The sequence below is a fragment of the Mastigoproctus giganteus genome, chromosome 9 (genome assembly GCF_048544385.1).
Source record: "Mastigoproctus giganteus isolate SK-2022 chromosome 9, ASM4854438v1, whole genome shotgun sequence".
Lineage (NCBI taxonomy): Eukaryota > Metazoa > Arthropoda > Arachnida > Uropygi > Thelyphonidae > Mastigoproctus > Mastigoproctus giganteus.
In genome coordinates this window covers 40,531,372-40,545,703 of record NC_143583.1, presented here as the reverse complement: position 1 = coordinate 40,545,703, position 14,332 = coordinate 40,531,372, and the positions used below count along the sequence as shown (strand labels likewise).

The following is a 14,332-nucleotide window of genomic DNA, read 5'->3' as shown; positions in this document are numbered from 1 at the left end:
TCCTAAAAACCAAATAATAACAACAACAGCATTATTTCTCAGCGCATTTCACATAATAACTCTACATAAACAACACATCACTTTGAAAACTACTTAAGTTAAAACATGTTTATGCATATAGAAAAGCAAGTAGAGTAACAATCACTAATTTTGATAATTCATTCAACTCTCTGTACATATTTTGCTAGGGTTTGTTAGACTCACGGCCACCATTAATGGGTTAAAATAGTCTCTTTTTTTTATTATAATAATATCTTAAATATTAAAGACATTTTTAGTCTAGCTATATAACTAGCACTGAAATTTAAAAATATAATTTATTTATATGTATATTTATTTTTTTTATGAACAGCTTGCCTCATTAAGCTGGTGTTAGTCGTACAAACCTCACAGATACCCTCCAAAAATCTACTGTGCATTAATCATTAATGTTAATTAATGATTAAAAATCTGAATATTTTTCTACCCTCCTAAATGTAGTCAAACTTTTATTCAAGATGTTTTGGAAGAAAAAAATTATTGCTTACTTGGAATTAAAAGTGCAGGGAACCTGTCAGGTTCCATGCAATTAATTGCTGTTTTTGCCTTTCACTTCAGCATGCTAGTTTCACTTTTGTTTTCACTTTTTTGCCAACAACAACAACAACGCATTGCCCACATGTATAGTGAAATTAGGCTATGGCTAATGCGTGGTGGACGTGTCAGCTATGAAAAGTAACTCTTTGTTTTGTTTTTTTCTTGATTAGTATTGTTGGTGTAAAATAGTTTCTTGCTTTGATTATTATTAGTAAAGTTTTAATTTCACACTTAAGTTTTCTGAACTGGAAAATGGAAAGGTCTGTTTGATGTTTATAATTTATGACAGCAAATTTGTAATTTCATTTTCAACAGTATTCATAATTTTTGATTTTTATTAAATAACATGTAAAAGACATTTTTAATGTTTAAATTTTTTTATTTAAAATTAAAAAGTCGCATACAATAAGTACTTCAATCCAAAAATAAAATTTACCAATAAGCCTCAAACCATGGTATTTACTAGACATACACATTAGTACAATGTACCAGTTCTGTATATAGTAAATCGCTGAAGTGTGAAATGGCATTGTTTTCATTACATCTCATATTGTGAATACCTTCACGAGTTGCCTGTCATTGTACTACTAGGCCCCTGAGGCTGTCACAGACATTCTTTTAAGTATCCAAGATGGGCTTGCTACCTGATAGTCTAAAACGCTGGTGGAACTGATTATCGGGTGACACTAAAGTCAAGTGGACATAATTTTGGCAAAGTCAAGTTGGCACTTACCATACTGGAAGTGACCCGCCAGGTGCAAACCAACATAAGCAGGAGTTGCGGTGTATCATTCACATCATAGTCTCACAAGCAAAGCTCCAGCAATCCCTCCCCCATCTATTCCATTGTGCAATATAATTGATGTCTTTTGAGGTTATGATTGACATCATGGCAAGATCCAGTCTTCCTTACATTTCGAGCATACAGATCTAAAACTGTGTTCACAGGCTGACCACTAGATAGTACACTGGACCAAATCTATTGGTAACTATCTTCCGGATCAACTAGTGTATAATTTTGCTGCCTCTACTCTGCTAGACAGTGACTGGAAGGAGTCAGAGTGTGGTGTGTATGCATGGAACATTGTTGTGGCCACTATGTCCAGGAGATGGGTATATTCTTGCCATGTGTATGCCATATCCAAAAATTTCATTACTTCATACAGCATATCCTCTCCACCTTTTCTTACTACTGAATGCACCGTGCCCCTCGACGTGGGCACCTGTACGTGGTGAGGGGACCTCCCAGTGACGCTGCTGGACTTCCAGACTAGCATCACTGGGATCCAACGCCCACAGCCCAGGTTCCAGGCTTACATCAATGGAATCCGGCGTGTTTGCTGTGCGCTGCGACCTGTGGAAATTCGGAAGGGGGATCCTGGTGGTTGAGGGGCCCAGCTTCAATACACCACTTTGGCCCCTGCTTTGGCAAGACGGGTGGTCCTGGAAGGCCCGGCTAGGATCAATTGGCTAGTAGGCTCGCCTGCGAGGATCAACTGTGTCAATGCCACGCCCCTACCCTCATGGTCCGAGGGACAGGATTCAGGCTGGCGGCGGTGCGGGTATGGTGTCTGGGTAGCCCTGGCGTCCCACTCCCGAGCGCATTTATTGCATGCCGGGTAGTGGGCGTCCCTTTGGGCTCCGTGGTGGGTGGAGAGCCCGGGCACTGAACCATATAAAAACTCTATGAATCCTGACCCTAACTTCTTCAGGGGCCCCAACCCGGTCCCTATCTGAAACAATTGAAAAAGAAGCAGATAGCATTATTGCTAATAAGAGGCAGCAAACCGAATTACCATCAGGGCCAGTCCCAAGGTTCTTAATCATGCATTCTGCCAATGAAACACCGATTGGTAAAATGTCGCCCTTTTTTATCCAAAAAGGGTTAGATGGGTTAGCAGGTTCACCCAAATCAGTTAAGAGGCTTCGTTCTGGAGACCTTTTAATTGAAACTAAAAATGACAGGCAATCAGAACATCTCCTCCTAGTAACATCAATCAGTGGAATACCCATAACAGTGACACCACACAGAACACTCAATTCATCGAGAGGTGTCATTTCGGAGTGGGACCTTCTCGACGTAACTAAGGAGGAAATCTGCTCCGAATTAAAACCCCAGGGAGTTATTGCCATCAAGAGAATTACTGCGTGAAGGGATGGAAAAATTGTTAAAACCAGGAGTGTTATCCTGACTTTTAACTCTCCTAAACCTCCCGACGAAATTAAAGCTGGATACATCAATTGTTCAGTGCGTCCATACATTCCGAACCCTTTACGGTGTTTTAAATGCCAGAAGTATGGACATTCTCAAATGGCCTGCCGTGGAGTCCTTGCATGCGCTCGATGCGGTGCAAAGGACCACGAAACAACAGCATGTTCAGCCGCAAAACCCACCTGTATTAACTGTGAAGGCGAACACCCGGCCTATTCACGAGCATGCCAGAGGTGGAAAGAAGAAAAAAAAATTCAACGGCTGAAGGCAGAGCTAAATATATCATACCAGGAGGCAAGGAAATCGGTCAAACCCCTGAATATCAACAAACCTACCTACGCCCAGAAGGTAGCAGGGAGATGTTCCGTCGGAACTCAGACTGACATGACCATTCCTCCAAAGGAGTCTTTCACTCCCATCACGCGTTATCTCTTAAGCTCTCAAAAACCTGCACAGAAGGACCAATCAGCTGCCACTCCTATATCGGTACCTCCTAATGCTCCACAAGTAACAAAGGTAACTATGAAAGAAAAGAATAAAAAAGGGGAAGTCCCCCCCTAGTACCCAAGAAAAGATGGATGTGGAGCAGAAGGAGGTACCCAAAGATTCAGTCTTGGAACTCTTTGCAGAGGAAGAAATGGACACGGGACAGCGTCCATTCTTCCCCAAAAAAGATAAACCCAAGACTGATAAAAGTAAGCCCTCAGCACCTCGGAAGCTGCCTGATGGACCCACCAAGCCAAAATAATGGCTAAATTCCTACAGTGGAATTGTCGTGGATTCCGGCGAAATACTGATGACATCAAGGCCCTCCTGCAAAAGCACGAGCCAGTTTGCTTTTGCTTGCAGGAGACTTACCTAAAGGCAAATGATGATCCCACAATGCATAACACCACCATTTTTCGTAAGGATAGAATTGTGGATGGTCCTGCTCATGGAGGAGTGGCTATCCTTGTGGGAAACCAGACCCCAGTTCAGCCCTTGCTAATTACAACTAGCATAGAAGCTGTTGCAATTCGCCTTACAGTGGGATTTTTATTAACGGTCTGCTCTATTTATTTGCCACCTGGGACTGACATCTCCCTGGAAGACCTTGATGATCTTGTAACGCAGTTGCCTCCCCCTTTCTTACTTTTTGGGGATTTTAATGGACATAACACCCTGTGGGGTAGTGCTAACATCAATGGAAGGGGACGAGTCATAGAGCGTATGCTCAATGACAATGACCTTTCCCTTCTAAATACTGGAACGAACACCTTCTTCCACATGCCTACCCGTACTTTTTCTGCCATTGATCTCTCTATCTGCTCCCCTTCTCTACTCCCTTCACTCACTTGGGAAGTGGAGGAGAATCCATACGGAAGTGATCACTTCCCTGTGATAACCTCGTTACACAGTGGGAGACCATGTCTTCCTTTCAGGTTACCACGTTGGAAGATTGATCAGGCTGACTGGACTGCCTTCCAACATCAGGCAAATTTTGATCTTAGCACAGTCAGTCAAGAGCCTATCAATGATGCAGTTAAGTACATCACAGAAAATATGTCCAAGCAGCTGCGAATGCTGTTCCTAAAACATCTGCCCGGTTTCCACCATTTCCCAAACCTTGTTGGAATTCACAATGCACAACAGCAAAAAAGGCTCAAAACAAAGCGTGGGGGATATTTCGCCGATATCCTACCACGAACAACCTTATAGCCTTCAAACGTGCACGAGCCAAAGTGCGCTACATCCGTCGTCAGAGTCAAAAGGAATCGTGGATCCGTTTTACATCATCTATTAACCAGTCTACCAACACTAAGGTAGTCTGGGATAAAATCCGGAAAATGAAGGGGAAATATACATCCCACCCTTCTTCAATCCTAGATTATAATGGATGCACTATTGCAGGTCCAACTGCAATAGCCAATGCTCTTGGGGAAACATTCTCTAACATCTGTGCAACATCTTCTTATTCCCCAGAGTTCCTGGTCCTGAAACATAAAATAGAAAAACAGGCACTTAATTTTAAGTGTAAGAGCGACTGTTCCTACAACTGGGAATTCACTATACATGAACTGAAAAGAGCCCTCACTCTTTCCAAAGCAAGTGCTGTTGGACAAGATGGCATCCATTATGAAAAGATTAAACATCTTTCACCAAAATCTATGGATTATCTGCTCATTCTGTATAACAGAATCTTTATCGAAGGGCAGTTTCTGGATTCCTGGCGCAAGGCAACCGTTCTTGCCTTTGCTAAGCCAGGAAAGGATCCAAAAGTCACTAGAAATTATCGTCCCATTGCTCTGACTAGCTGTTTGTGCAAAATCCTGGAGAGAATGGTTAATTCTCGTTTAATCTGGTATTTAGAATCAAATGACCTTCTCTCCAACATCCAGTGCGGCTTCCGAAGGAACTGGTCCACTTTGGACCATCTTATTAGACTGGAAACATCCATCCGGGATGCTTTCCTAAAACGCGAACACTTGGTGTCGGTGTTCTTTGACATGGAGAAAGCGTATGACACAACTTGGAGATTTGGCATCTTAAAAGATTTGCACAGCCTAGGCCTTAGAGGGCATCTCCCCATGTTTATTCAAAACTTTTTAGCCAATCGATCTTTCCAAGTTCGTGTGGGATCCTCACTCTCTCGTACCTTCAGCCAAGAGGAGGGAGTACCACAAGGATCAGTATTAAGTGTCACGCTTTTCGCCATCAAAATAAATTCCATCAAAGAACAACTTCCTCCAACTGTAAACAGTGCCCTCTATGTTGATGACTTTAGCATTTTTTGTCAGTCATGCAACATGAGGGTTATTGAAAGACAACTGCAGAAAGCCATTGATCGACTCAATTCCTGGGCTCTTGCTAATGGCTTCAGGTTCTCGCCGGAGAAGACCGTTTGCGTACATTTTTGTTGTAAGCGTAATCTTCATCCTGAACCTGAATTAATGCTCAGACAAAATGCTATTCCAGTAGTGTCAAGCACAAAATTCTTGGGACTTGTGTTTGACAAAAAGTTGACATTTCTTGAACATATTCGTCAACTTTGTACAAAGTGCACGAAGGGACTAAATATTCTTCGCTCTCTCTCCTCTACGCGTTGGGGAGCAGATAGGTGCACCCTACTACATGTTTATCGTGCATTTGTACGATCCAAATTAGACTACGGGGCCCAGGTATACTCCTCAGCTAGAGACAGTGTCCTTCGATGGTTGGATCCCATCCACCATCAGGCTATCCGTATCGCTACTGGAGCATTTCGAACATCTCCTGTCCAGAGCTTATACGTCGAAGCAAACGAACCACCGTTATCCCTTCGACGTAAGCAGTTGTCTTTAAGCTATGCTTTAAAGTTGAAATCCCTGCCAGACTATCCTACGTGGACATCTGTCTTTGAGCCACGTTGGGAAAACTTGTACAATACCCGTCAGACTGCCAACCGACCTTTTGGTATTCTTGTCCAAGAGCTACTAAGAGAGTTTAACATCATGGTTGACAAGATTGCACAAACACCAAAAGAGACTCTTCCACCCTGGCATGCTCATACTCCATCGTGTGACTTCTCCCTTAAGAAATGGGTAAAATCTGAGACCTCGTCATCTGTCTACCATCAGCTCTTTTCCGCACACCGAGCTGAGTATTCCGACTTCCTGCCCATCTACACAGACGGCTCGAAGTCTGAATCGTGCGTAGGATCTGCTGCTGTCTTTCGGGACACTATAATATCTCAGCAGATTCTTCCTGAATCCAGCATATACACTGCAGAGCTGCATGCTATAGAGTTAGCCTTGGATCACATTCGAACTTCTCAATGCCAAAGGTCAATAATATATTCTGATTCTTTGAGTGTATTACAGGCTTTATTATCTTTGAGACACAACTGTCATCCAGTTCTCTCTCGGGTTCAGCAGAAGATATATTCTCTTCATAAATACAAATTTGATATCCGCTTCTGCTGGATTCCTAGCCACATTGGGATAAAGGGAAATGATTTGGCTGACACTGCAGCCAAATCAGCAGCTCCCACTAACAATCGTTGCCTGTCAGTCCTCTATACAGACTACAGGCAAATAATACACCAAAAGATATATTCCCAATGGCAAGAATTATGGCATAGAGAGAGAGAACAAATAAATTATACCAAATAAAGCCTCTAATACAAACATGGCAGTCCAGTCTGCGCAGGAATCGGAGCGAGGAAGTTGTTCTTGCCCGACTCCGCATAGGACACAGTCATCTGACACATTCGTTTCTGCTGAGGGCAGATGATCCTCCTATGTGCAAGCAATGCGACACCATTTTATCCGTTAAACATATTTTATGTGACTGTTTCAGTTTTAGTAATGCTCGTTTTATTGCTTTTAACCATCTGACTGAGCCTTATACACTCAGTCAGATTTTATCCGACAATGACCACGTGTCTGGTATTTTTAGTTTCCTGAAATCAGTAAACCTTTTTAATCATATTTAAAAAATCTTATTATTTTAAGATTTATTATTTTTACCTTGTTTACTGATATTCGTCTTTTACAGTTTATACATGGCTTTTATACCCTGACTTAGTGACCTAATTCGTTAGGTCACTGAAAGATTTTTACCATTTTTATGACAAGGTTTTAGCGCATTATAGCCTTATTTGCTGATGCGCCAATAAAACTAAACCAACAACAACAACGAATGCACCGTGAATTGACAGACTCATAGAACAAACTTATCTGTGACTAACCTCCCAAAAAATTTCTCTTTCATTTCACAAATATATATGGTCTCAGTTCTGATGTCAATGATGTCCATTTCCACTTAGTCTGATAAACTCCATGTACTTTTTTCTGATAGAATCCCAGTTATTTGTTGATTCAACCACTGCTCATCTCAGTTGTCAGAATTATTCACCATATGATTCCTTTCACTTCAAAGGTGTGGTATCTGTGCATATATCTGTTCTGATATTCCCTGTTAGAGACTTAGCGATTTGGAATCTCCTCTTTTCAATCTTCTCTGGCTTAAAATCTCTCTACCACATTTTCTCAAATTCATCTGTTGCCTGTATTGTTCTCCCAACCCCAATAATCACTTGGAACTCTGACTTCCTCTCTCTGAAACTTTACTTTCCCCAGTCCAGCTTTCCTAATAGTGAGGTAATTTTCCTTGGTGATTTTAACGTTCACAACTCCAGCTGACTTCCTTTTTCTAGTTATATGGACCGAGTTGGTTGAGATGCCAAGGCTTTTGGATTTACTAATGGTCTTGTTCAGATTGTTCATTTACCTACTAGAATACCAGACAATCCTAAATGCCCTGCCAACACACTTGATCGTTTTCTCACAAACAACCCTTCTAAATATGCAGTCAAGGTGAGTAGTCCTCTAGGCATCTCAGATCACAACTTGATGGTTCTCTCTCCAATAGAACCTTTTTCTCACGGCCATTCTCAACCTCATTGTTTGGCATTACAAGAATGAAAAATGGGGTACTGTTTCAAATCTTCTGATGGCAACGTTTGTTCAGATCGTGTCGATGAAATCTTTTATTCTACTCTCGACCATAAAATCTCATCCTTCATCTTAACCTTGGTTTTGCGATAAATGTTACAAGTCTGTTCAAGATAATGTTGCATATCGCAATTGGCTTGTATCCAAATCTTCAGGTTCATTTTTTACCTACACCAAAGCTCACAACAATCGAAAAAGCAGTTATTAATATATCCAAACTATATTTCAAACAGACTGAATAGAAAACTTGCTTCTTGTCAAAATAGTAGGTAGACATTCTGGTCTCTTACTAAAGCTATTGGCTGCAACTTTTGCCCATCACTGTTCCCACCTGTTTAAAGACCAAATGGTTTTGTTGCCACTTCAGCCAAAGATAAAGCCGGCGTGCTAGCATCCTACTTTTCTTCCAACTCTTGTATTGATGGACTTGGTAAACTATCTCCTACCATTTCCAATATTCTCCATTCAGTGCCTCGTGTGGTTTTCCGTCAAAAGGATGTCTGAAAGATTTTGAACAATCTTGTTACTAAAAAAACTGTAAGTCCTGGTGTTATTTCCGCACTTGTTCTCAAAACAGTGCTCCTCAACTTACTCCTGTTCTGTATCGTCTTTTGCCACTTTCTTATTCCAAAGGTGTTTTCTCCTCTGCTTGGAGATTTGCTCATGTCCGGTCAGTTTCAAAAATGGTGACAAATCCCTCCCATCCAATTATCATCTCATTGCACTTCTACTCTTTCTGAAGTAAAGGAAAAATTAATTAATTGCCAATTCTTAAACTATCTAAAAACCTTCCATCTTTTCAATGATCACCAGTATGGATTCTGTCAGTGTCAATCCACTGATGATATTCTGGCTTATGTTACCCATCTGTGGACAAATTTAATGGAAAAGGCTGTGAAACTCGAGCAGTTACTCTTGACATTGTATATTACTGACTTTCTTCCAGTGACCAGAAATCCTATCCATAGTTTTGCTGATGATAGCACATTGTATTCCACCTTCCAGTTTGAGAAACCTTGCTCTGCACAGACAGCTTCAACTTCTTGAATATCTACTACCAATTCCTTAAATGCTAATCTCCAGGTAATTCTCCAGTGCAGCAAATATAACTTAGTTGATTTCAATCCTAAAACTCAGTCCTGTGTTATATCTCACATAAAGAATTCTACTCCTATGCTTATCTTCGATGACACTCTGATTTCTAGGCAAGATCATATATCTCTGCTGGGGATTACTCTGACTTATATCTTTTGGCATAAGCACAGTACAAATATTGCTTCCTCTGCATCTAAAAAACTTGGCTTTCTCTTTTTCTCTCTGCACAAATCTGCCCTGCCATGGAATATTGTTCCCACATCTGGGGCTGTGTCCTCGTAGCCTCTACCAGGCTTCTAGATTCCATTCAAAAAAGGGCAGTTAGGTTAATTAATGACTCATCTCTAACAGAATTTCTCCACTCTTTTTCTCATACGTGTTCTGTTTTTGCTGCATGTCTTTTTCTATATATATTTCCATAGGAACTGTCTTCTATAATTCCCACTCTGTCTTCCAAAGTTGCTGAACCAACTCTTCTGCTTCCTCATTTATTCATTCAACTTCTGTTTTCTGTAACAACCTTTCATACATATTTCTTGAGAATTAGCAATCTACAGAAATTCAAATCTAATCAAGTATGTTCTTTCATCTACTCTGCCTTCAACCCATGCATGGTACTGTACTAAGTACTTAGTACTGTAGCTTTTAATACCTCCTGTGTTTGGAGTTTCCATTAAAAAAAAAAAAAAAAAAAACACCCTTAACACCCTTTGAATAAGTATCACTTCCCAATTAGAGAAGACTATTGTTACTTATTCTCAGTTGATACCACCACCCAGATGGTCATTTCAGGGCTATTTGAACACTTCATTAGTGGGCAGGTAGGTAATTGTGGTATAACAACTGACAACCCAGTTATTAAGTTAATTCCACAATATGAGAGATGCCAAATGGTATACAATAAAGACTAAAATAAAAGTTAGGGCTAAGTCTCAGGGAATTTATTAGATAGTCTCTTTTTTTTTTTTTTTTTTTTTTTTTTACTAGATTTACTAGATAGTCTTTCATAGTCTTCTCTAGTGAGGAAGTGTTGCTTATTTGAAGTAGTACAATGGCAGGCAACTCATGAAGGTGTAATAAGATGTAATGAAAACTATGCCATTTCACCAACTTTGGTGATTTACCAAATACAGAACTGATGCATTGCACTAACTTGTATGTACTTCATTCTGTTAAGAAAAGAAGAAATATTGGTACATCCCAAGTAAAATTTTTAAAAAAAGTGAGTGCCCATCAGGTTCCATGTGACTGTACTTGTAACAGTGATGCAACTAATGTCAGATTAAACTTCTCATTTCTGTGTATTTATTCTTATGGTTGCATTTTTCAACCTTTATAAAAATATAATGCTCTTGTAGAGATAGTATCATCCTAGTTTTAAAAATATAAAATAGTAGTACTTTTTTTTTTTTTTTTTTTTTATATATATATATTTATATATAGAGGTATATCAGAAGCTCCTGAAAATATTAGTGAACCACCAGAAGTAGATAATGCACTTGGTGATACATTGCAACCCTCAGAAAACTCATCATTTACTCAGCTACCAAAGTATATGCCTCCAAGTGGTATTGATGCTGCATCTCCTGTTCCAGGAGAAGTAAGTTAAATTTTCAGTGAAGTTCCAATTTTTTTTAAATAATTAAAGTTGTGAAAGCATGATTTAGAATAACATTTTAGCTATATAATTGACTTTTTTCTATAACTCTAACTCAGATATCAATAAACAACAGAATCCAGTTCTTTCTTTAAAGCTATGCTTAAATGAAGAAACAGAAGAATTGATTCTCTTATAAAGTAGATTTTTGTTAATATGCCTTTGTTGTGAATGCAAATTTTTGGACAGTGGAATCTTCTCCTTTGGATTTAAAAAGAACTTTCATTGTGTCAGTTTTAAAAAAAGGCTGTGCATAATAATCTTGCATGTTACCTGTATGAATAATGAAAAGTAGATGAACTCAAATGAATCTTTTTCTGTTGGAAAATATTTTGACTGGTATTTTAATTGATGTGGCAAGGCAGCTTGTCATTTTTGTAGGAAAAGGAATGTACTATTTAGTAAAACTATTCTACCAGAATAATAGTAATTCTGGTAGAACAGAAGTAATAGTAATTCTGGTAAACGCTAATGCAGCACTACATGAATATTGGAAACTTAAAGGTTTGCATAAAGGACCTTTGACTTCAGTGGGACTTCAAAAACTAAAGAAATTTGAAGTGACCGACCTGGGAGGTAGGTGTATTTCCAGGCAGGGGACCAGATAACCACGTATCGGAACAGAGGTAGTGGATGAAGTGACGGTTGCAATGGTCACAATGCGAAACACTACCAGTCAGTAGTGCCTGCCAGAAGTGTGTCAAGAGACTTTCACCATCCTTGGTCTATTGTACGTAAAGTGCTTCGAAGAATTTTACGCTGGTTCCTGTACAAGATTCACATAGTGCAAGAACTAAAGTCTTTTGTGATCAGCAACAACGAATAGACTTGGCTCTAAGATTTCTGGCTCATGTGGAACATGACGATACATGGGCTCAAATGATATTGTAGTCTGATGAGGCACATTTCACTCTTTGTGGGACTGTAAATGCCAAAACTGCCAAATATGGGGAATTTCTCGTCCATCTGCTATGCATGAAAGCCCACTGCAAAGTTCATATGGTACAGTATGGTGTGGATTCACAGCAGAGTTTATAATCAGACCATTTTCTTTGAAGAGTCTACATCTCATGTCCCCCCCCCATAAGGTGTATGGTAACTATTGCACGGCCGACCAGGTTAGCCAGGTGGGTAAATTGCCTACCTGGCAACCCAAAGATCGCAGGTTCAAATCCCGCCTCGGGCTTGGATCAGAGTAAAATGCAAAAACTTTGGGAGGTGCATTATGGCCCCAGAAGCCGATGCGCTAACAAAAAAAAAAAAAAAAAAAAAAAAAACTATTGCACAGTACCGCTCTTCTAAGAGATCACATTATTTCCTGCTCTGCAAGAAAGTCAATGCTTGTAGACTAGTGTTCACGCAAGATGGTGCCCCTCCCCAGGTTGGTTGAAAGTGAAGGAACTGCTCCATTCAACATTCAGAAATCATTTTTAGAGACTTTCTGCAGTTCTGACCATCCCGATCAGCAGATCTCAATCCCTGTAATTTCTGGCTATGGGGATACCTGAAAGACAGAGGTGGCATACACACACTTTTTGATTTGAAAGCAAGCATTAAACAGCATATAGCCAACATCCCCAATGAGATGCTACGTGAAACTGTGTCGAACGCAGTCAGTTTACAGAATGTCATCTCAAGTGAAGGAAAGCACATAGAACAATATCTGTAGATTTCTGAGTTCTGATGTTAAAATATAATCCTAGGTTAATTATTCCATCTCGTGTTTACAGTGCCAATTTCTTCCCTGGTGGCGAAATTTGAGCTAACTTTTTTTTCTTCTACAGATCACTTCCCGATACCCTAAATGATATACCCACCGATTTTCACAGCTCTATCTCTAACTCTAACCATTTTGACACTAGTGTCTTCTGAATAAGGAAAATTATTTTATAATCACCCGGTATATACAGTATATATAATGCACATGTGTATGAATACAAATCAATACAGTGTGGCGTTGGAGGCAAGTTGCTGCTATGGATAAAGGGGTGGTTGAGGGGGAGAAGACAGAGAGTGGTAATCAATGGACACTGCTCATCGTGGACTAATGTTATTAGTGGAGTCCCTCAGGGTTCAGTATTGGGGCCTTTATTGTTTTCTGTATTTATAAATGATATTGATGATGGTATATCAGGCTTAATGTCCAAGTTTGCAGACGATACGAAGGTTGGCAGGGTTGTCAAGGACACTACTGACACTATGCTGCTGCAACAGGATTTGGAAAGGTTGAGCAGATGGGCTTCGAGGTGGCAAATGAAGTTTAACATTGACAAATGTAAAGTACTACATATGGGAAACAGCACCCCCAGAGCAACGTATCAACTCTGTGGTACTACACTGACAGTGGTAGAGAATGAAAGGGACCTGGGGGTGGTGGTGCAGGCAGATATGAAGTTCTCTGAGCAGTGCAGACGAGCTGCAAGAGTAGCTCATGGTGTATTGTCAATGATATATAGGAATTTTTCTAGCAGGGATAAGGAGGTGATTATTCCCTTGTATAAGGCAATGGTCAGGCCACACCTAGAGTACTGTATACAGGCCTGGAGGCCTCATTTCAGGAAGGATGTAGAGCTGCTGGAACGAGTACAGAGAAGGGCAACTAGATTGGTGAATGGGACAAAGGGGTTCTCTTACGAAGAAAGGCTTAAGTTTTGCAAATTACAGTGTCTGGAAACTAGGCACCAGCGGGGTGATCTGATAGAGGTGTACAAAGCCTTGAATGGTTTGAACATGCTCAATGCTGATGGGATTCTTCCTCTAGCTCAGAAAAATCACCTGAGAGGGCATAAATTCAAATTGAGGAAAGACAGATGTAGGATAGATGTGCGGAAATTTGCCTTTAGCCAGCGGGTGGTTGGTGGGTGGAACAGACTTCCATCCCCTGTCGTGGAAGTTGATAGCCTAAATAAGTTTAAGGCTCAGCTGGACAGGTATTTCGAACGAATGGAGGGGTGAAATGGGAGTGGCGTGTTTTTTTTTTTTTTTGGCTGATGCTGCATAAGCTTGCTTTCTTGCATCAAATGCCTCTACTAATGCTAATGCTAAATACTACATCAGTTTTTATATTTATATTGTGAATAATAATTCCTTGATAAAAATGTAAAGTAAGAGGTCAAAAATGATGTATGGTTTTTGACTGGAAAAATAAAGTAACAATAAAAAAACAACTTTAATAGAAACTTTTAACTTATTCATTGAACAATAAAAAGCATAAAATTTAAACACTTCACAAGTTAAGTTTAAGTATGCTTTTTTATATTACACGTTTTCTTGGTTTATTATTAGAAAATTTTATCACTACTTTAAAAAATATTTACA

At 39.9% G+C, this 14,332-nt stretch overlaps 1 protein-coding gene across 1 annotated transcript in view; it reads left to right on the top strand.

The window, feature by feature from the left end:
* The window catches only part of Dap160 (dynamin associated protein 160), a 531,520-nt gene that overhangs the window by 350,235 nt on the left and 166,953 nt on the right, over nucleotides 1–14,332 (top strand). The window contains exon 19 of the mRNA XM_090381606.1: nucleotides 10,801–10,957. Within this exon, the coding sequence (XP_090237732.1) occupies nucleotides 10,801–10,957 (157 nt within the window). The remainder of the gene's footprint in view (nucleotides 1–10,800; nucleotides 10,958–14,332) is intronic.